The sequence below is a fragment of the Thunnus albacares genome, chromosome 4 (genome assembly GCF_914725855.1).
Source record: "Thunnus albacares chromosome 4, fThuAlb1.1, whole genome shotgun sequence".
In the NCBI taxonomy this organism is placed as follows: Eukaryota; Metazoa; Chordata; class Actinopteri; order Scombriformes; family Scombridae; genus Thunnus; species Thunnus albacares.
Window position 1 is genome coordinate 14,590,328 of NC_058109.1, and position 24,527 is coordinate 14,614,854.

At 39.1% G+C, this 24,527-nt stretch overlaps 1 protein-coding gene across 11 annotated transcripts in view; it reads right to left on the bottom strand.

The window, feature by feature from the left end:
• Positions 1-24,527, bottom strand: part of LOC122980403 (R3H domain-containing protein 2) — a 64,303-nt gene that overhangs the window by 5,797 nt on the left and 33,979 nt on the right. For 2 of the 11 annotated variants that reach the window (XM_044348367.1, XM_044348365.1), the window contains exons 12-25: positions 23,356-23,464; positions 20,775-20,870; positions 20,474-20,523; positions 19,671-19,724; positions 16,367-16,602; positions 14,727-14,902; positions 14,085-14,183; positions 12,689-12,982; positions 7,096-7,231; positions 5,899-6,056; positions 4,670-4,809; positions 3,464-3,564; positions 1,738-1,907; positions 831-975 (exon numbers count right to left, since the gene is read on the bottom strand). In XM_044348367.1, coding sequence (XP_044204302.1) covers positions 831-975; positions 1,738-1,907; positions 3,464-3,564; positions 4,670-4,809; positions 5,899-6,056; positions 7,096-7,231; positions 12,689-12,982; positions 14,085-14,183; positions 14,727-14,902; positions 16,367-16,602; positions 19,671-19,724; positions 20,474-20,523; positions 20,775-20,870; positions 23,356-23,464 — 1,964 coding nt within the window. The remainder of the gene's footprint in view (positions 1-830; positions 976-1,737; positions 1,908-3,463; positions 3,565-4,669; positions 4,810-5,898; positions 6,057-7,095; positions 7,232-12,688; positions 12,983-14,084; positions 14,184-14,726; positions 14,903-16,366; positions 16,603-19,670; positions 19,725-20,473; positions 20,524-20,774; positions 20,871-23,355; positions 23,465-24,527) is intronic. The other 9 variants (XM_044348376.1, XM_044348375.1, XM_044348368.1 and 6 more) reach the window with 8 other exon arrangements.

A 24,527-nucleotide genomic window follows, 5' to 3' on the forward strand; every position in this document is an offset into this window, starting at 1 on the left:
CATGTGAATCACGTGAATCTACTGAGGTGAGGCGAGGTAAGGTAGGCTAAGGTGATATGATGGCCTGTTGGCTCAGGGCCAAAAAAAAAAAACACCTGACAAAGTTTAGATAGTTGCTCTAGAAAATGGGTCAAAGAGCAAGAGTCTGTGCGGGGATTTTAACATGTAGTTTTGGCCAGCATTTCTAATGACAACGTTTTACTTATATTATTCTGAACTAGGTATTTGGAGGTGAAATTCAAAGTAAGCACACCTAAAAGGCTTGTTGTAATTCCTTCACTTCAAGAAAACCTGAGCTATTGTAGCTGGTTGCACACAAAAACATGTCTAATGGAGAAAGAAAATCGATAAAACTAATAATAATAGAGTGTTTGTGTTCGGTTTCTCATCTAAATACAGTAAGTTTGGTAAAACTAGCAATGTGTTTATAATCTGTCTGATTGTCTGACTGTTAGTGTCCCTATTTGAAGCACAAAAGTGGTAATAATAATGTTAAATCATAAGTTTGAGGGGTGAGGGCCAAAACTATGAAAACAATTGTACTCTTTCAGCAGCAAGAGTCATCGCTAATGTTCAATGAATGAGCAAATACAGTATCTACACAAGTGTGTAGTGTATTTAACTGTGTGTATATATCTGACTGTACATGCTGTATGTGCATCTCCTCACGTGTCATTGGTTGTAAACAATTAAATGCATTTTACTCATTCTTGTCCTGTGGTGAATATCTGTACATATGTTTACTGCAAGTTTTTTTCATGTACTGTTGTGTCTGTGCGTAACATATCTGTGTATGTACTTGCACCTTCACCCTTCTTATTTATCCATACCTTGAGCTGGTCCGCCTGGCCGGGGAAACTGGGAAATGAGGGGCAATGGTCCCAAGCCTGGACAGACACTGCTGACGCTGCCGGAGGGAGATGGGGTGGGAGACTGAGTGGGGGAGGCCAGTGGACTCGTCAGCTGGGTACTGGCCTGGACATGAGGAGAAGAGAGAAAAAAAAAAAAAAAAAAAAGAGGAAAAATATTAAATATAAGACCCTCATGTTCCTGATCACATGATAATCTTTCCAGCCCTAGTTTACTGGACTCAAACACAGAATACCTTTTGATTCAAAGGGTGGGTCCATTATGTTTTGTTTTTTTGAGGTTTTTATATTATTCTGTTTCCTAGTAGTCTTCCATATGTATTCTTATATGAAAATTCAAATTTTGGTAGAAGTGCATATGTTTCAGCATCAAAATGCCATTTTCCCAAGCCCTTCCAAAATTTTTTTTCCACATGACCTGACGTAGGTTTCTACATGATGACAATGCTACATAAAACCAATATAAACCCCCTAGCCCGCCCAGCAAGTCGCCACAGAGACAGACTGAGCACTCGCTGTTGCTGCTACTCTGCAAAACATGCTAACTGTGTAGAGACACACAGATGGAGCACTCACTGTTGCTGCTGCTCTAAGTTTTAAAAAAAATCATCAGCACTCTAACCCACGTCACTGCTTTTCGCTAACAGTTGAGTGGGTGTCTCCATTTAAACAACTCGGAAAAAAACCCAGATGTAGTCATCCTGTAACAAACACACTTCATTGCGTCAGCTTAGGACATTTACATACCTCCTCATGACCACCAGAGGGTGGACAGAATGAATGAATACATGAATGAATGAATGAATGTGTGAGATTCATTGGATTTCGCCCACTGATGGCAGAGACCGTCATGTGTATGTGTGTGTACCTGTGGAGTGTTGTCAGGTTTGTAGAGCTCTCCTGGCTTGTTGGGTCTCTGCTCTATGCTGTAGTACTTGCATGGGTTCCACTGGACCAGAGGAGGATTCTGGGAAGGCTGTGGTCCATTGGGGACGCTGAGTTGCATGACCATCACTCCAGGCCCAGGAGGCGGTACTCCTGAGGGAGCGCACAGACAGACAAATGTGTAGATTAACAGTGAGTTTAATTTGTCACTATGGACTCAGAACAATATCAACAGACCTCTAGAGGAGGACTGAACCAGTAAAGTCCTCTTTTCCTTTTCATGTGTTGCCAATTGTAATAATAATGAAAATTGTAGTTTGAAACTACAGTATATGATTCCACCAAAAGTTTCCTTTAGCTCTGATGTAGAGTTATTGAGTAATCAAGAGAGTATTGTGACAATGTGTTTTTTGCACTGGGCTTTGATAATAAGTGTTAGGATTTGCTTGGATTTTACTCTGTAGGTTAAGAATGACATGCAATTGTAAAAGCAGTTGATTTATCTAGTACAACAAGAGTAGTGTACCGTAAAACGCATAAGTGTGTTAGGTTGGCTTTGCATTTAAAAGATTAGCAAACTTTTTGCAGGTTTTCCATTTTTGCGGTTGAAGCAACTGACTATTCTAACAAAAACACATTCAAATTCAAAACATTTTAATGATTTTCAGGTCAAGACCATATTTGTCAAGTTGACATTAAGACATTTTAATGACCTGCAGACGACCTGTAATATATAACTATCATGATGTCTGGTCTCCCAGGTCAAGATTACCATCTGGTGTGTCTGCTGGTGTAACTGCTTAAGGTATCAAATGCCAAGAGATGAACTACAAGTTCTTCTATTAATTCCCAACATGCAAGACAAGCTGCTGACAACATCTTGCAAAAATCAAGCAGACGACAGCTTAAGCCTATTGTTGAATTTAGTCCGTCAAAAGTTTGAAAATAGAACTAATTACAATCATGGATAGGTATCATCCATTTTTGGGGTGAGAAACTGACCAATCAAATTAGTCTTAGAACAAATAACCATGCAGCTGAGTAAATCGCACAAACGGAGCAGAGGTTGAAAGGATAAAGTGATGACTATTTTGATCAACATTTACTCAAGGCCAAAAAGGTATACAAGGGCTTTGTGGGGGTTTAAGCTTTCCGTGATTTCTTCAAACATTAACCCTTTTTAAGGACACTGATTTACAAGTTCATCATGTGAACTCAGTGTACGTCTGTGAACTTTTCCCTGGAAACCTTTCACCTGATTTTGTAAAGGAGGGTTGCAAGTTACAACACAACTCTTAGTCATTGTAGGCCTTGAATTCACAGGTCAGTGTTGGCATATACTCTGACATACAATCTACTCAGACTGATCACAATGTTTAGCTGCAGTCCTTGGCAATGAACCTGAGATAAACACAGTAAAGAAGATGATGTAACTGGTCCTGGAAGGGCACCTTTGTCTCAGTGGTGAAAACGTTTGGGAACAACATTACGGTCACCTTTAAATTTGCTCATGAGGAGACTTTTAAAGAACAAAATAAAAATTGTGTTGTTGATGTCAATTAAATGTAAAATACTTCAGGTATTTGTTTTGGGAGGATTATGTCAACAATTTAATTAAAACAAAGATAAAAATGATGTTAATCTAGCAGTTACAAAAATGTTTTACTGCTGGCATCCTGGTGGAGTGTCCTCCTGACACCAAGTCTCACCTGAATATTGCTGCTGCAACTGTTGAGGGTTGCAGGGGGACGGCGACTGTGTGATTTGATACTGCTCAGAGCTGGGGGCCTGCAGGTAACCTACTGACGGGCTGCAGCATAGACACAAACAGGGAGAAAAATATATCATGGTGACAGTGAATTCACATACAAGAGAAAAACCCTACATGTTGCCCCAAAATAAGAAAAGATAAGAAACCACATGCGTACATATGTTCCAAGAAGTCGATGGTTTAGTGTGTTGCAATAACAATACGTGCAATAAATCAGATTCATACACAACTCTGCTAAATTTAAATTACAATTTGAATGGTTTTCATCAGCAGATGTGTTGGTGAGAGGAATGCAGATGCACTCAGAGAAAGCAAAAATATTTTCCACTCATGAGCATCGTTCTTTACAACTTAAAATCCCAGCCAAGTTCAACCATTTACAACCTTTTCATGGAGATGATAATAACAGCAGCGCATTCAGCTCGGCTTCTTACTGGTTTTAACAGATAACATCACGTTACCCAAATCCTGGCTTCCCTCCATCGGCTCTCTGTTCGTTTTAGAATTGATTTTAAGATTTTACTGATCACTTTTAAAGCACGTCTGGGTCTAGTTCCAAGCTACATAACAAAAACGCTGACCCCGTACAAGCCAGCCGCAAGATTTAGACCCTCTGGTGGAGCCCTTCTGGCTGTTCCAAAGTCAAGGCTTAAATCTAAAGGTGACTGTGCTTTTGCAATCAGGACCCCTCGGCTTTGGAGCGACCTGCCTGAGGATATACGGCTTGCAGAATCAGTAACTTCTTAAAACTAATTTCTACAGACTTGCTTTTATGTGATGTCGTCTTTTTATCGTCTTTTAATCTATCATCTCTTTGTTTTTCATCATCTTCTACTGTCGTCTTCTTAATGTCAGCTTTGTTATTGCCATCTGTGTCATGTGTTTTTGGTTTTGTATTGTACCGCCTTTACTTTGTCTGTCAAAGCATTTTGTAAACACTGTTTTTTAAAGTGCTATATAAATGAAGTTATTATCATTATTATTATTATTTAAGTGAAAACAACTTCAATGAAAGCTTCACTGTGGCTTCTACTTAACTTTATGGTTATCACAATGCCTGTTTCACAATGTATTTTTAACAGTTTCAGTGATGGTATCTTTTGATACTATTAGATTTGTATGAATGTAATGAATGCATACGTACCTTGTGCTATTCTGCTGTGTGGGTGTGATAACACTGTAGTAAACAGGCATAGGGCCCTGGACAGACTGGCTGACTGGCACCATCACCTGCTGCTGGTACTGCTGCTGCACCACCTGCTGATTTTCATTTCCCACTGGCACCTGGAGAAGTGTTAAGGGTCAAGAGAAAGACACTATTTAGAAAAAAGTCAAATGAATTGGTGGTTCAGGTGACTTCTTCTGCCAAAAAGTTTGGAGGCGAGAAGACAAGACTAACTGAGAAGGACAATCTCAAGAACTGAACTGTTATGACATCAGTTTTACATTTAAAACACTTGTTGCTTTATTTCAATAAAGACTGTATGTGTCCATTTTTATCTTGTTCTCTTCATGAGCATTTGGAAAAGATTTTTAAAGATATATTTTTTTTCCACACAAATATCACTACTGTTACAGAACAATAAACAATAAACATAGTTCAAGACAAAACTGGGTTTTTTATTCTTTTTTCAAAACAAGGCACAGGCTGTTGGAACTGAACTGTTGGTTCTTGTAAATTTAGTACAGTGTCCTTTAACTTTGAAACTTCCTCCATCCAGTACTGCTACGCATTATCACCACAGAGCAGTTAATTCACTGACTCTCTGTCACAGGTTTTGTGGTGGAGGAATTTCCCGTCTGTAAACACCAAAATGTCACTGCTGAGTGGCAAACATTTTAATGGACAACAAATAAATACACATCATCCCCATGACCATGTCCATGTTTGCTGATGATTTTAATGATGATGATTTTGACATGTTTTGTGAATATAATGCTCTTCGGCAACCAACACACAAGGCTCAGATGTAAAGAGTTCCACATTACCCATAAACACACCACACACACACACACACACAACCACACAGGCATAAAGCATCCAACTCCGAACACAATCACCAGGAACACGGTCTCCTCTCTAGAGCAGATTTGAATCAGACTATGACAGTTGAGCCACGTCTAATTAGACTTATTAGTTTCATGAACTTATATCTGCAGTAAAGGCATCAGAAAAAATGCATTTTGCTTAGTGTGTTTTATTTTGGGTCATTTAACATCATCTGGCTTTTTAGCATAAAATGTTTAAACTGTGCACCAGATGGAGCTGTTTATCCTGGTAAGATTAGCCACATGTATCACAACTACAGCTCAACAGGCAAGATGAAAAGGCTCATTGTTAGTATCAATCTGGGAAGTTGAAGAACTCGTTACCTGATATGATGGCATCTGTGGGTACTGAACCATTATGCTTTGCATTTGTCCTCCCATGCCTGCCCTCTGGGAATTGAGCAGACCAGGGTTTTGGGGCTGCTGCACCCCCATCATGCCCTGGTAGCTCGGCTGCTGGCTGGGCATCATGGTCTGGAGACCTGATGACAACGGACAAGAATTGGAGGAGCGAAATTTGAGATTAGAGACGGGTTGAAAAGGAGTAAAGTACAGAGAGGAGAAAAGAAGACGAAGGTTGTAGAGGAAGGGCAGTTGGGGCTCAATGTACAAAATTATGACTACTTAGGTGATGAAGCATATGCACACAAAACAAAACAAATATTTTGTACAAATATCTTACTGTTGAGATACTCAAAAGCACCAGGCTTCATACCAATTATTTTTCAAAATCTACAACTCAAATAAATGGAGTGGATAGAGGCTAATTATTTCAATCCAGAAGGGTCTCAGATCACATTTTTGATATATTTTTAATTTTTTAATTTTTGATATTAATATATACTTATTATAAAAGTATAAATCTTCAACATTATAAAACTCATATTTCCAGGTAGCAGCCCTGGATTGATGCAAGGTCTCACTGACCATGACGGTTCATGATCCATGTGGATTTGGCAGGCCTCCACTATGAGCCAAAGTCCATTTTGGATGTCAACAGTGTCTATCTGTCACTTACTGTATAAACACACAGCCAACCTTCATAGATTACAAATGAAAGAGATTCAAGGATAAAGTGTTCAGGTTTTTCCATGAAAAACTGCAAAGAGCTCTATTTTGGTCTGCGTATATTTGACTTGGCAGAACAATAAAGGGCCAAGGTTGTTTACAATCAATCTTTCACCTAGAATACTGAAAAATTAAGCATGATTTAGCAGTTTTCTGCTGAGAGACAGTAAAATATGGTTATACAATTAAGTGGACTGTACACGTGTGTTGACTCGTACTAAATATATTTTGGAAAGTGTGAAAGAATGAGTGAAAAATTAATATTTTATTTTGTCTCAACTTTGCTCTGATTCTGATTTCCAGTGATAACACTATAGGTGGACATCAACTTAAGAGTTAACCACAAATAAGAAAGAAAACCTTGATCTGCAACATGCAATCAATACATCATGTGTTTTATTAATCATTATATACAAAAATACAACAAAGTGTATCCTTGTAAAATATACTGACCTGACTGCTGTGTGGGCTGAGGCATGGGTTGTGTGCGCTGGGCAGGATAAGACACCTGGTGGGACATAGGCTGGGGAACACGGTACTGCTGGCCTGAGCTGGGATACTGACCAGGAGGGTAGTATGACACCTGTATCTGAGGACAAACGACAGGAAAACATGATAAGTGAGTAATGAATACACAAAAAGGAGAGAAGAATAACTGTGCATGAATCACAGTGATTTAGATCAGCTGTCTGCAACCTTTTTCACCTGTGGCACAGGGACAATATTGGGGATTTCCCATATTTTCATGGCACAGAGAACACCTTATTACTTTTGTATGTATTATTTATGTTGTACATTATTTTGCCACCAATTTTCCAAGACCCAAGATGAAAACCCCAGCCTTAGATGGTCAGTAAGGCAATAAAACATGATATATTGCACAAAAAACCAAAAACAACGCATCTAGTTCTTGAACCATTTTAGTGCAAATTTCAACTGCGCATTTCCACTGTCAAATGTTTGCATGAATATGTAGCCTTGCAACTAAGAACACTTTTTAAAAATACTTTTAAGCAACTTGAAGCAACTGAAGTTGAGCAATCAAGCCGATAAGATCTCATTACTATAGCTCAGTCCAAACACATTAAACCTGTAAGAACTGACTTTTTGACCACTTGGGGGCAACAGAAACAAGCTGTGAAAACAACTCTAACATATTATCATACCTTTCAAGTTAATATAGAAAACTTGTTAACAAACATTTTCCTATTTACGCAGCCAGCAGATACAGAGCAACATTATTATTCATTTGGAGTTGTTTCTGGCCACCTGATAAATGCAAGTCCAATATTCACACTCTTGGACTTTAGGGCTTTCTTGCTGAATACAGCTGCCTGTGATGACTGGAAACAACACTATGAGAGTGGTGAGGGTGAATAAAAACATTGAAGTTGCGGGCCGGAAAAACCAAAACAATGAGCCGAAAGTCACTATTAAAGTCTGTAAAATTGAGGGTAACTGCAGAGAGTTCATCACTACAAGCGACCCATTTCTCATACAAGTTGTCTTGTGATTGTTAATACAAAAATATCTATTATAGCAGCTTTAAGACAATGCCTAAAGAACACCACTCTGTGCTTCCTCATCAATTGTTCAATAATGATGTAAGGTACAGGAGAAAAAATGTGTAACAGTACAAGAGTTATAGAGGTGTATGTGTTAAAGTTTGAACAACTTGTGCCTTATACAACCAAGCTAAATGTAGCATACACAATTTCCAAACGAGACATCAAACGGAGAAACAGAGAGAAAGTGAATGTTAGGAGGATCGATATGTTCTGCCTCCACCTTCATCTGCATACATGACAACATTCAGCCCATCTAGAGGCTGCAGCAGTGTCAATATTTGCACTCCTGTTACACTGTCGACCGCCCACAAGTTGAAGAACACAATGCATCTTCCCTTTCCAGCCAATACTGTTTATACAACTATAGAGATCTAAGAGTGAGGACGATATAGAAAGGTGTGTAGGGCGATAAAAGGCATTAAAAGACAATGTCTGTATAGGTAAGAGCAGGCAAAAAACAAGAAATTGCAAAACACAGCTTTTACAGTATGGTAACATGTAGAAATCTATTGTAAGATTGCAAATAGTGGGTATTCATACAGATATAATTTGATCACACAGCAATTACATGTAGAACAACATATAAAAGCACTACAATTATTTGTTTGCACTACTGTCTGAGTACTGTAAATGTGATTCCAGTAAACCTTCTATCCTCCATTAGATCAACTCTAAAATAGACACCCTGGCCTTTAGATAGTGTACTTTTCTATTCTTTTGCATGCTCTAAATGACAAGGCGCTTCAAGTAAATACTATTGACCCCAAGATTCCCTGTAAACACAAAACTATTGCCAATTCTTTAAAAAAATGTGACTTCAGCAATTAAAACTCTACTAAACAGATCTTCTTTACAGCATAGCCCAAGAGCTGCATTACAGGGCCTAATGTCTCCCCACAGGGTGTTTAATGGCCAGGTCAATTTAGTACTCTCTCCTCAAATGAATTATAATAACTACTTTATGGATTCAAGCGAAAGCCTGAGGGAGGGGAGGAAAAGTGTGAGTGAAGGAGGGTGAGAGAACTCATTATTGACACCGCCTCTGCATTTGGAAGAATGTGACAGGCTAGCTGACTGATTGAGACCGAGCTTGAGAAGGTGACGCACAGCGTTATGAGTGCGAGGGCCGAACTCCCCACTGGGTGAATCCTGCTAGTTCACAGGAATCACAAGCTTACAAGAGAAAGTTAATGTCTGAATGTTTCCACCTTTACTAGAACTTGATATTTTAATTTGTGATATTAATGAAATTTATGCAACACTGGATAGTTTTTACAGTAACACTTTATTTTATGGGTCTGTAATTTCCTAATAATTTCCTAGGAAGTCTCCTTTAAAGGACTATGCAATCTAAATTATAAAATAGATCTACAACAGAGACATGTTACATTGGTATACTTCCAATTAATCGATAAGTTAGGGTAACCTTGAGGCTGCAAGTAGCGTAACTTCTTTTAAGGAGTAGGGCAGAGTGTAAGCCAGTGAGTGGTTAAGCGAAAGAGCGAGCGGCAGAAAAATAAAATGCGAGTGGAGCAGAGGAAAAGGTTAGCAGTAAGTTGTCAGTCTGGCAGTAAATGTACAGAACAGACTACAGTGTGTCAGTTAATAAATGCTGCAGCTTGTCAAGACTATGAAAAGTCACGTCTGTTGTTTCCCCAACTGCTGGAAAAGTGAAGGGGTTAGCTCCGAAGTTAGCAACAATGGGTTAGCCTAGCCTGACAACGCTAAACCGATAAATAGAAAACGGAGAAATGTGTAGCTGCCTGTTAATCCCCCCCCCCCCCCCGCCAGGCCAAACCACTCAACCTAGGGGAAACACTGCACATTTATGGAGAAGTTTCCAATAATAAATAAATAATGAATCGATATTTTGTTGAGTTTAAATGGAGCAGTTCTTTCATAGGAATGCATTCCAAATAACATTATTCTTTCCAGGAAACTTCCTATTAAATTACTAAGAGATATTTCAGGAATTATAGACCAGTCTTCCTGTCTCCAGAAAGAATGGAGACAGAAGGGAATGATATGACACCTATCATGCCATTTTTATTGGCCTGCATTTGAATCAAGATTCAGGGGTTTCTATTTCTGTTATTTAGTGGCACTTGGTACAAAAGTACATATGGTGATGACACATTTTTGGAAATTTTGTAGCCAGGGGTGTGTGGCGTACCTGTGCCACAACTGGAAATGGATAGAAACAATATATTTAACTGTCAGTAGAGCTGGCTTCGGAAATTGTTGGTTAAATCAGTTATTATTTCACTGTAGAAGGAAGATTATTATTCACTAAAACGCACTATGATGTCATTAAGCTGTAACAGCTGGTACTTATATTGTCACAGAAACAGCACCAGAAAACTTAGTTCTGATGTTTAGCTGTGATGTGTATCTCAGGTCTCTTATTACCAGGACTAACACTAGTTACTTTCCTCTACACCTTTACCATAGAGCGAGATGATTGAATTGGTCTGTTGTGCAACCCCTGTTTAATCCCCTTTGTAGTTCCCTGACTACAAATTGTTAAGGGATAAATTTAAGAATGACTTCTGTTGTTTTGTCAAGGTCCTGTAATGTAAAACCATCACTGTCATATCAATCACTCAGTGTTGCATAAAGGAGAGCAATCAACTTTACTCTTTCTGTATCTATATGTTAACAAGGTGCAGTAACGATCACACTGTGTACCCTTCTCTTTGATCGGCAAATCTTTATATTAAACACTCATTAATATGAGGTGTAAGGAACATGATCCTCCTCAGTGGCATTCATCTGAAGGAAGCAGGAACAGTCTGATATGAACGAGGATTGTGTCAGGGTGTTTAAAATGAATCAAAATTTAAAAATGGAAAATTAACCCTTTAACGCAGCAGCTCTTTCCCTAAAATTATGTTTATGTAACATGTCCGTTCAGACAATAACATCAATAATGCTCAAGTTCTTCAGTGCCAGATATTAGATGCATTATTTTATCAGTACCTCCCTCGAGTTGAGTTTGACCATGGCAGTAATTTAACTCTTCTATTCACAAAATACATTGAGGAAAATGCTCTACAGCAACAGAGCTGTTTTAAGTGATCAAGCAACAAGTTCTACTTCTTCACTTACCTACAGGATTTATGTATCAGCCTAAGTGAGTGTCTACCTAACAACAATTGGTATCTTTTTATACACAGTAAAAGGTAGAGCTAATTTCCACTCTTAAACCAGCAGTCCTTTACTAATCATGAGAGATGTTTGTATCTAGTCAGAATTGTGAGTAGGTAGAGGTTTAACATGCGAATGTTCACCTGAGAAGACCTGTGTAGTTATTGTGCTATATATACATATAGTAAATTGAGATTGTTGTTCACAGTTGTCATCTCTAAATAAATTAGTGAAATCTACCAACAGCTGATACTGTGTAAAATCTGAAGGACATTCTTTAAAATGACGGGATTTCATTTTAGGAAAACACTAAAAAAACTATTGTTATGATACTGAACAGAGATGTTGATTTTGTCTACATGGTGTACCCCTACACCACAGACATATACTCTAAAATGGATGAATATTGGTACATCTCTTCGCATTTAGGTACTAACATACCGAATTACACGGCATTACTGCAATAAGTGCTCATATGTGCGCGCCTGAGAGCACTTCCAGAAGTCAAGACTGTTCTACAAATTGGTTCTAAGTAGGTTTGAAGAGGTCCACAAGCATTAACATTGATAATATTTAAATGAATAAGGCTCGCTCTAATTTCCCTTTGCACAAATTTGGATTTCTTCAATAAAATCCAGCCATTTGTCATGAGTAAGTCAAGCTCCCCAGCAAGCATTTTAACTCATATTTTAACTATGGTGGAAGTGAGTGTGTTAACTCTTTCCTCTGATCTGTCTGTTCTGATGTTATTCATGCGTGTCATGTGTGAATATTTGATGCTCTAAATTATTTCTTAGACTTGTTAAGCATTTGTGATGTCTTACAAAACAGGCAACCCCTCCTCTGCTCATGTAGATTATCATTTTACCCCTTGCAAATACATTTTGTTGAGTAAAATAATGAGACACTGCAGTCATTTGGTTTAGTTAATGTGTTACTTCTAATGTACTCTATTAGTCCCTGGACATGATCCCTGTGAATTGCACAAGCTTGACTTACAAAACCAGAGTACAGTTTATAGTTTTCCTAGTTGACCTGGGGGCAAATACTGTTATAGTAAATATTCAAAAATACATACATTTAAGTAAACTAAATGCCAAATAGGAGGGTGTCAGACAGGTGAGGTCACAAAATTATAGTAAAATATTTCACGGTACCATCGATTCTGAGATCAATCGACAAGATTAATATATGACAAACTAATCTCGTTGAGAGATACCCATTCTATCTAGTAATCTAAAGGGGATTCAAACAAAACCTAAAAAAACATTTGAGAACTGGATGTTAAATGTTTGACACCTTCATCTCACAACCTGTGGAGAATGGCATACCTGTTGAGGCGGAGGGGGCTGCATGTAGCCCTGTGGGGGTGGTGGCGCCTGCATGACAGGCTGGGATGGAGGCGGCGGTGGAGGTGGAGGATGAGGGTGTCCGGTGGCAGGCTGGTATCCAGACGGAGGAGGCATAGGCTGACCCGTGGTAGCCATGATGTAGCCAGTTTGAGGAGGGGGGTGCTGCGACAGCACGGTGGGAGGAGCCTGATACATAGGGGGAGGCTCAGGGTTCTCACTGGAGCCCTGCCGACTCAGCGTCATCTGGCTGAACTGGGGTGCCAGCTCTTCTCCCTGGGAGGAATAGGAATGATGTTACTGGTGGGGTTTGTGCCTGCTATGTTTGAGACAGTACCTCTTCTTTATTTTGAAGCTGTGGTGTAAGGTCTAACTGAGGGCTGAGTGACTGAGATTGATCACCAAAACCACAATGTTACATTAACAATAGTGTAAGAGCTCTGGATAAATGAGCTTTAAAGGAACACCGTGACATTTTGGAAAATACGCCTGCCATCTTTTAAGGAGTCAGATGAGAGGATTGATATCAATTTCATCTCTTTCCATCCAGTGCAATAATGGGCCCAGGTTGTGTTTGGCCATCCTGAACAAAACCCAGGTGACTCCTGGATGTAATGGTGGTTAAGTTGTGAGCTAGAATATACAAATTGTAGTTGCTGGATCTTTCTTTGATGAAAAAAAAGTGTGCACTCCAAATTATCAGTGCTTCTTAAAGGTGTGGGTCTATACTAACACTCATCCAGTTGCTGCTCATGTGGAAGAGCATGCTCACTTGGTTGATTAAGATCAGAGCACTATAATTTTCATGATTTTAATGGATTAATTTTGAGAAGTGAACTCCAGATCCAAAATTTAACCACCTCAAATCAACTCTTATATTAACTTAATTAGGATCAGGATCACCCAGTTTCACTCTTTTGGGGGTCAGTTTCTAAGTTAACACACTTTAACACAATTCAAAGAATGAAAAGAAACACATTTTTAATAAAATACCAAAATGAAGTACCACAAAGCACAACTGCACTGCACAACATTTGTTTCTTGTCACTTTTTTAAATTATAGCAAATCACATGTGCTTGATGACGTACATGCAGACACTCACTACCATTAACATCTCGGAAACTGATTTTCTTGTCCCAACTTCAGTCTCTCAGGCAGCCTGAGAGAAACTACTATCTGAATGGTTCAGAGCAGCAGACATAATTCTTCCATGATTGTGGTTAAATACCTAAGTAATGTAAATGAGAGCAGGGTATGAGAGGGTAAGAGTGTCTACTAGAATATAGCATTAGCTAACTGTGAAGTGTGAGGGTGTCAGTAATGCAGTCTTTCACTAAGTTAATATAAAAGAGATGAAGCTACAAGATGTGTCAGTACCATTGTGTACTGCTGGGGAGGAGAAACTGGCAGGAGAACCTGGGGGCAGGAAGGGCTGGAGTAGGAGACAGGCTGAGAGGGCTGCAGAGATGCCACCGGCTATACACGCCACCAGAAAGAGGGAGGAAATAAAGAGGCAGAGCACAGAGAGATAGAGCGTGGAGCAAGCCAGTCAGAAGGAGGGTGTCAGATGCAGGCGGATAGAAGGACATAAAGAGAAATGAAGACATAGGAAAGATGTGGGTAAGATTTCAGAGGAAAAGTTGTTAATGAACAGATGGATAGTAATGGAAATCACATTTAGTTTCCAAATATAGTCAAAAGCAGTTAAGCACTGACATAAAACTATATATATACAAAATGAAATGCAACTGCTATTATTCAGAGAGAAAAAGAGGAAATGGCTGCTATCAGACATGTTGTCATTGACTTTTAACGTTCATTACATTGAAACTACCTCTTTTTTACAGTACATATGACCAGATTCAACCACAGGCGCATTCATTTAATAATCATGTTAGAGAAGGAATGTTGACATATGATCACTGTTGTATTGACCACCAGATTCAATTAAACCTATGTAACTTGAAAGTATGTCTTCATTTTTGGTTGACATAAATGCCGGTTAATGGAAGTTCTTACCTGAGCAATCATGTGGTTGCCCATGGGGTGTTGCTGTGGAGTAGGCAGCAGGGCAGTCTGAGGTGGCGCCTGGGGCTGTGGCTGTTGTGGCTGTTGTGATGGGCAGGGAAGCAGGCTACGGCTGGACTGGGAGGCTGCGGGTGGGGGACATACATCAGGACTGACTAGGGGCAGGCCTAGTGATACAGAAAAAGACATCATAGATACAGGAAATTGTATTTCATATTAATTTCAGCTCTGAGTAAAATGCTGAACCCACAAAAACTTTTCTAGCAAAACAAGTTGGTCATTAAAAAAGGGGGTGATATTCACGTCGCTGTAATTGTTCTTGTATCATCCTCTATTTTACAACATCATTTTACATCATTTTCCTGGACCACTGGAGGGCAAACTTAAGTCACCATTTCAGCAAGAGGTGAAGTCTGTCTGTAGTTCAAATATTTTGGGTAAACGATAGTTCCAAAAGTTTCCTTGATGGTCTTAGAGCTTGATTCCACCAGGCGCGGCTGCATCACCTTCCGGCTGCGAAGTGGCCGCTGGAGCTGATCGCGGCCACTCTAGTTAATGCTTGTGATCCCACCAGACGCGCTGCAGTGCATTTCAGAAGCGTCTCAGAAATGTCTCTCTGGTCCGCTCCGCTAAAAATACGTGCCTAGTCTATTTTGACGCAAGCAGCGTCAAGCTGCACAGAGCAGATCGAGCCAGACAGGAAGTCAGACACAGGAACGGCATAGAGCATCCGGTCAAAGTAAAACACCCTGTGCAGACTCCGTATATCAAATCACTACATCAACATTACATTATAACCGGTGGCACCAGGCCAGAAGTCAACCTGTCAGAGGATATTTGTCACTATGGACAACGAGAGGTTCATCTCGAAAGTGGAAAATTACAAGATTTTATGACATCACTGCTGTCATGACTGCTCCAGTCCCTGGCTTCCCCTCGTATGACACTGTACGGAGGACAGAACAAAATCGCATCACAGTTGGAGAGCGATGCAGCCATGGACAGTGGGATCAAGGCATTAACCTGCAGGGAATATTCAACAAGTTCTCAAACAGTTCAAAAATAAATAAGATTATAAGTCTGCAGCAGAGTTCTTTGGCACAGTGGTGCTTTGAGCTAAATGCTAAGGACAGCAGGCTAACATGCTCATCATGACAACGCTAACATGATGATATTAAGCAGTTATGATGTGTACCATGTTCACCATCTTAGTTTAGTAAGTTAGTACAATAACATTTGCTAATTAGCAAAAAACAAAAAGTGCATTTGAGGCTGATGGGAATGTCATTAGTTTAGCAGGTAATAGGTCATAAACCTAAGTATTTGACAAATTTAAATTTTAACCTGATGGTGGTGCTTGTGAAAAAAATCAAGGGATCACCAAAGTCATGTGGAATTTATCACTGACACAGGCTAGTTGTTTTCAGTTTCCAGTTTTTGTGCTAAGCTAACTGGCTGCAGGCTGAAACTTCATATCTAATGATCTTCTCTTGGCAAGAAAGCGAGAATAAGCGTATTCCCCAAAATGTCAAACCATTGCTTAAGTAGCAATAATAAATTAAATGCACTAGAAAACAACTAGTTAGACCTAAATATCTCCTTTTCCCACAAATTTTCTCTTCAATCCTTACCAGAGCGAGAGCCTTTACAGCTTCCCTGTGAGCCTTTGTTGCTGCCAAGGCTATCCCCTCTAGTGAGGATGGAGATGCCAGAGAAGCTGCTGGCCTTAGTGACGGGCGGCCGGAGGGTGCGGTTGGAGCTGTCTGAATCGGTGCTGCTCCAGGGCCGAGGCTCCAGGCACTTCATGTCACTGTCTGTGCTGCTTTGACGACTGCTGGATGCCCGGCTGGAGCTCTCACGGTTCCCTCTGAGAGAAGAATGGGGAGGAAGAGAAGGGAGACAAAAGGGTGGAATGAGGCGGATAAAAGAGGGATAGAGTCATAGAGCCAGGAGGGACAGTTTAAGATAAATAGGATGGGGGGGTGGGGGTGGGGGGTGGGAGAGAGAAAAGCACAGTAAGGTCATAAACAGGTAGAAAAAAACATAGTTTTGACAGGATTTAGGGTGGGGCATTCAACACAGATGCATATTGACTTGTTCAGTGAAACCACGATACAAATCAGGCAACAAACCACCAAACAATATTATCTCCAGTTTTAAACATACAACCACACACACATTCACACAGACAAACACACATACAAACCCATCCACAGAGGAAAACACACATGCAGGGAGAAAAGATGCTCCAAACAATCAACACCGGGGTATCAGAGGATATTACATCGACACTGGATGAGACAAAATTCAATGACGTCGACGCACAAACCATCTAAGACTGGAGACAACATTCACAGAGAATTAGATACAGATAAACAATAACACATGCGTTTCAAATTTGTTGTATTATAGACAAGAGATGACACAGAAACAGACATACATACACCTGTAAATGAATACCAGACATACATAAACACTCAGACGTTTAAGAGCAGATGTACATCAACACTCAGACTCACACACACTATCTACAAAATAACCACTTGCTACCACTGGTTCACCACTATGTTTCTTTAAACTATATTGCTGTATACACACTCATCGCCTTTGTGGTTTGTTGTTGTGATGCTGTCACCCTGGATAAGGGTAGCTGCCAAGAAAACCAATGATCACACTGTAAGCGTAACCACCACTCTGGGAAACCCCTCCATCACAAGTGAATAGCTGAGTCTGCCATTGACATGTCAGCATTAAAAATATTATTGTTCCAGTTGAAGATGCAGAGAGTGGATGGCCTTACTGTGCTTGTGCATGATACAAATAACTTCTACATTGAAGAGAAGTTTAAATAATAATTAAACGCAGAAAAGAAAAATGTGTCAGCTCCAATATATGTGGTGTAGCATTAAATTTAATGTAGCTAGCAAGCCTTGCAGGTAAAGAGAAACCTATGACTGCATTGAGCACAGCAGAGGAAAAAAAAAACAGGCAAGTCAGCTGTAAACACTTGCTTTTTTTGTTCCTCTTAGAGAGATATGAACAGAGTATGTCCATGTAGAGATAACAAGAGTCAAATAAAGTCAAAACATGTAAGGCTGATTGTGGGAATCTCGATGACGAGAACAGGGATGTGGTGAGGGTTGTAAAACCCTTGTGATAGTGAGTGGTGTTTGAAGGTGGCTGTGGCTGATAAATATTTCAGAGACTGTAATTAATGGAGGATCTATTTTGAGTCCTCTCTCTGCACAGCCTATTTTAAGGAAGGGTGGGTGCTCTGCCGTTCTCTGTAAAAGGCAGACACACACTTGTTCGCTCTGTTCTGCAGACAAAGATGAGAGCAGGATGAGCGGGAGGAGGGAATCTGCTGCTGATCACATGATATTTCATCTACACTCTCTCCTCACGACAGCATTCCCCCATCACACGCACCGACGGGGGAAGCAGGGAAGCTGAGCTGTTATCGTTCTGAGCTTCCATCGCAATCAACTAATCTTTATTGGCACGAGTGTTGGTGTTACATTATTGTCAAAGCGCAGTTACATAGTATTGAATATTAGATCACTCTTAGTCTTAATTTGACTGCTCACTTAACCCACATCTCTCTAAAGAGCTTCTTGTTTTGGTTCATTTACGTCGGTGGTTATATGGTGTTATTAATTAAAAGCATGCATTCTATAAAAGGTTAACATATACTTATATACTTTTTATGAATGTATTTTTGCATCTATCTATACCTATCTATATTCTCCATATTGTAATTTTACTATTTTTATTTCTGTGTACTTTGTGCAAAGTTAAGATTTTGACATTGTTTGCATGTCTGTCGGTCCTGGAGGGGGGATCTCGCCTTTGTTGTTGTTCCTGAGGGTTCCTTTTTTCACCCATTTAAAAAAAAAGGGGCAGGGGTTCCTTTTCCTTTTCCAGAGGGTCTAAGGATAGAGGGTGTTGTCTACTGTGCAGGTGCCCCTTTGTGAGCACTGCTTGCATGCACATCACAAATGGTGGAAGTGCCCTGTTTCATAAATAACTGTCACTCTTTCATGGGTCATATGTGTGGTGTTCTAATCTTTTGATTAGTTAGACATGTCAAAATTAACACAAGAGAAAATGATCTAATGTTGCAAATTTGTTGAAAAAGGACTTGTAAAGCCCTTTGCTGCAAATTTGTGATTTTGGGCTATATAAACAAATTTGACTTGACTGGGATATCAAGCTCATTTTTGGGTGAAATGTAAAAAGACTATTATTTTTTATGATGAATTCTTTAGCAATCTTTTAAAGAAAAATGCCAAAAATAACTGGCTGCAGCTTCTAAAATGCAAATATTTGCTTGTTTTGTTGGGCTTGGGTTCTTTGGGTTTTGAGCCAACTTGGGCTCTGGAAAATTATGATGGACATTTTTCACTAATTTCTGATACTTTATAGTCCAAAAGATTAATCAAGAAAATAATAATCAGATTAATCAATAATAAAAAATAATCGTTTGCAGTAGCCCTAATGCACTGTAAGAGAAACATAATCTTTTCTTTACAGTCTCATGTTTCTTGTCAGTTCTCCAGAACATTTGCATGTATGTACTGCTTACATTTTTACGTGCTACTATGCAACAGGTGACATGTTAACAAAAACTACAAGACTAAGTCAACCACAAAACAAACAGGTTACTGTGGAAGAGATGCAGTTACTTTATATAAAAATGTAGTTGACGGTGGATGGGTGGAAGGGTAAGTAGGTCAATCAGTCCCCAGTGAAACCACAAAGCAGCCATGCATGGGCCATGAGAAGCCCCACGGTGCAGTGCTGGAATAGCCATCAATCAGCCGACTATGCCAAGCAAAGATATAAAAACCACCACAAGTCACCACTATCATCACCAAACCACTTTCAAATATGGGCATGGCAACACACAAGTCAAAGTCAACAGCACCCCAATACCTAAAGATCTGCCTCCTCTTTTGAGAGCTAGAGCAGTAGCCCTCAGTGGAAAGTCTGTTGGGGTTAACATTAGGAGAAAATGCCGGGGTTACAGGACTGGAGTGGAGAACAGGAGAGGGTTTTGGGGATAGTGAGATAAAGAGGGGTGGGAGGTAGAGGTTGGAACAATGTAGAACTTTTACCCCTGAGAAGAAAGAGGGAATAAGGAAAAAAAAATGCACACGAGGCAGAAACTTTGACTGTAGAACGGCCCACGCTTCCTCTTTCTCTCTCTCAGCATATTATGTTCTAATCTTTCAACCTCAACGGCCAGGGTGCTTAGGGATGGAGGCTGACTTTAACTGCTGTTTGAGCTAACTATTTTCAAAGAAGCCATCTTTCCCCTACCTACAAATCTTTTTCAACGATAGTGTGTCCCTCCTAGTTGGGCAAAAAAATTTAAAAAAATAAAAAAAAAAAATAAGGGAGGGGGAAAAAAAATGCAAATTGATCATTTGGCTGGCAATGAAGATAATAAAACAAATGTGAAAAATATGTTTTGTAAATTTTCTTTTTCCAGAAAATGTTGTATGAAGTCAACTTTACTGTTAGATCTCTGTAAGGAGCTATACTATGTGGAAAATTGTCAGATTTGTACAGAGAATCAATAAATATTCTGTTAAGTTTGCTATGTTTATGGGTCTACAGCACCCTACCTTTCATAACTAAAACCTGACAAACAAACTGTAACTTTAAGGGAAGATGTGGCAAGGATAGTCTTACAAATTACACACATTAGTCGCCAGGTGGATGCATCATCTTACCTGTTGTCGTTGATGTATCCATTCTGAGAGGACTGTAAAAAAAAGGACACCTACACATTATGAAAAGCTTCATTCATCCAGGAGTACTTAGGCAAAGCTTTAATAGCTACAGATCAGTATTTGAGAAGTTTTTAAGACATTTCCCTTAGATTGTAGAGATTACCTTGTTTTACTACACTGGTAATTAAACATATAGTTCTTACTCTTTTTTGTTTAAGAAATACTGAAATCAGATTTAATGTTCTTAATGTGTCATCTGTCCTTCCCAGTGTTTGCTACTCTGTCCAGGTCCAATACTTACTTCTCGGGCAAAGATCCGGTCTCGTACCCGCTGATATTCTTCCTCTCGCTCTTCAATGGACTTGCTACGCCGCCCGTCCTGCAGCGGCACACGGATCTAACATTTGGATAAAAAAAATCATTAAGTTACTGTTAATGTTAATTAACAGTAGTCAGTTAATGTGCTAATATTAGTTAATAATATTAATTAGTGTTAATATTAGTTAATGTGCTCTATTGGCAAATATCACCACACTTTGTGCTGCTGCAAAGATAAATAGCAGTAAGTCACATGACAACATCAGTACCATGCAAGAGAGAACAACTGCCTGCTATCAAAACAACATTATGGAAAATGTGTGTGCAAAATGAACGTTTTGAAGGCGGAAGCAGCGTGGGAAGTTTTGACACCACAACAGTGACAGAACGCTTGCAGATTCATACAATGGAATATGACAAATAGCATCAAACAAACATTTTAAGGAAAAAAGAAGTGTGACAAACTTGCTCCAGACAGCAACAGAGCAAAGCTGACTAAAAAAAAAAATGCAGAACTTTATTTATCCTTGTGACCACATTTTGTGGATGAAAATGTGAGGTTTCAGTGCTTCATTGAAATCCTCAGAAACAACTGTTCCATGTCTGTACATGAAAGTTAATACGTTCCTTTTGAAACATATAGAAAATATTGAAGCTATGAGTTTTACAGCTGACATACAGAGTTTAAATGTGTCTTGTCTGACAGCACACTGAATAGATTCAAGTTTTACACAGCAGACAGCGGTGCTCCAGGCTTAACAGTTTTGTGGCTCAGACACAGGGAATCAGCAGCGATGAAGAAGACATTAAATGCAAAAACTGCATGAAATTTTAAGAGATGACATAAGGAACATGCAAATGACTGTACTGAATACGGTTGACCTATTAATACTTTAATAGGCCACTCTTTATGTACTGATATTGGAAATAAATAAATAAATAAAAAAGTGTTATCAAGTCATCTCTTTTGCAGTCAAAAATAAGGTGTTATTTTAATTTATCGTCAGTGGGTTTTTTTTATTGGTAAAACGCTGTGTCGGAGTTTATGATTGACAGAAGTTGGCAGGCTCTGCCCTGCTGGCAGGGATACAAGACTGACGTTGGCAGTGCACTTTTCCCTGGTGCAACAAATGTTTGGTGGCTCGTTCAGCAAGCTACGGTACAGGATAAGACGTGCTCATGTTTGTAAGTTTGATAAGGAGACTTTAGCAGGTAAAAGTAATGTAGGTTGTTGTTCAAAGTGTGCTGTTCTTGTGTTGTGTAGCAGGCTGCTATCAGGATATGACAGAACTGTAACATTACTGCTTTATGCAACAGTGGTTTAAAATGCAGAGATTTCACTGGATATATGGAAACAAGTTCTCCATTTACATAGACAGAAAACTAATGTCATTCTGAATAATGAATGCAGAGATTGAGACACCATCATGAAACCAAAAAATATAAAATATAAATTTCTCTCTCATGGTTTCTGATTTTGTCTCAGAGGAGAACACAGGGCATGTGATTCACAGAGCAGATATGTACGCTGTAGCAGACAAAAAACATGAAATTTAAAACATTTTACATATAGGAAACCTGAGATGTCTAATCGGCATAATGTCAGAAAATATATGTGGTTGGACCAGGGGTGAACAGAGAATTTAATGGTTTGCACTTAAACCGTTGCGCCTAAAAGTGGACTTAAAGGGACTAAGCCTCCTCCATTATCTGTACCACCGCTTTCAGGTTGTTGAATCTCTTCTCATGCCAATTTTCATCTCTGCTGGGATGGATGCAATTTGCCACTCGCATGCCAACTGTATAACTACAATAATGTACAGGAATCACTGTTCAAACCCTGCATGCTCTTCGAATAGCAACCATTGATATAATAAAGGAAACGTCTAAAGTCTTATTAAAGTTATAAAGTTATATACCTCTATTTGAAATAATTAAGAGTTCAATTTAATGATTAAAACACAGCTGGGTCATGGTAGTACTTCTGTACTTGAAGCCATACTGCCCCACTTCTCCTACTTCCAGATACTCAGATACTCTGGGGGTTCACCACTATTAATCTGTGAGTATTTGATTCAAAGCTTAGTTGTCATCACAAATAGACCTTGCCTCCTTTCATCTGATCTGGAAAAGATAATCAACTGTCTTATTTCATCACATCCCGACAACTGTAAGTTCCTCTACTCCTATCAAAGAAACAACTATGGGATCCATCTTTAACTGATGCAACAAGCTGCAGCAAGACTTAACCAGAACAACAGGACCACTTGTCTCAAATATGTTGACTAAAAGTGTTGATTGTGGTGTAATAATAAAAAATTATTTTCCTTCTCCTAGTGAGACTTGCCTAAAGTTAAGTGTTTTGTAACAGAGAATTTTACCACTGAACTACTTCTGTTTACAGCTACAGTATGAAGGCGAGGGAAGAAGTAGCACATGATTGGACCATTTGTACCATTTAGATACTTTGGCATTTGAATTAAAAACATATTTAATTGTAATAATTAAAAAATGGATGGTGAAAATGACAGTCAACAAATATTATAGCATACAGTGCATCCTACCTGATTATCATCCTTGTCCATGCTGGCATCATCTCTCTTAAGGATGAATTTCTTCTGGAAGTCCATGTTACGTTCATCCTTGATGTGTTCAGAGAACCTTTGCTCCGGGCTGTAAAAACAACAGAGGACAAACGGCATGCTTAACATACTAAACAACACAAAATTTGTTAAAAATTAAACAAGACAAAACATAACATATGGCTGCATTATAGATCTGCAAAAATTTTGTTTGCCCATTTCTGAGGTACACGATTTACTACTTTATGCCTTAGCACATCCTCACACATTAATTATAACTAATATTCATTAATTAATAATAATTTGAAAACTATAACTGTTAAGGTGCAGCTGGCTGCTGTTAACACCAGCAACACTTCACCTTAAGTCTATTCTACTGGCTAGTGGCTACTGACAGTCACTGACTTCTCAACTTTTAATTTGTTTGTCTTGTCTTCTTGTGATCTTCCTCTGGCATCTGCAAAGAGTTGTTCTGCCACTGAAAAGTTGATCACCACTAGGGAGAGTTTCCCTCTGTAGGGTATGATTTTAGCTGTTACTCAGAACTGTACAGTTATAAAATATTTAAGGATCTACTCTTGAGAATATTTAAGCCCTTTACTGTGTAATATTTTTGTAGATTTGGCAATGCTCCTTTTTATTACATGGTTTGTATGTTACAGTTGCTATTAGGAAACCTAATATCATGAATTTGTAACTAAACAAGTGCCATTTGTGTTGGTGTCCTTCCCATCAGCCCCTAGAAATTATATCAATGCTGTTTAATTGCTTTCTCTACGGTTTATTACAAATTTAATATCTTTATTTCCTGACAGTAGTAGTTGCAAATTCACTTTGCAACAAATCTGAAAGTTCCCAAATATTGAATGCTTTACAAAATAACGTTTGTTAGTTTGTGATTGATATGTCACGTATTAGTCAGAGTTGAGAGAATGACGACAGAAAGCAAGGACTATAAAAAGAATAATCCATCCATTTGGCAGGATTTTTCAACATAAAAATTCCAAGTAATTTATTCCAGGCATGGAAGAAAAACAATATATTTGTATGGATCACACACTCCTCACCAAGGACAAACAAACTGGCCTTGGTTATGGCGTGCAGTGGGCAAACGCGTAAGTTTTTCCAAAATAACTGAATTACCAGTTATACCA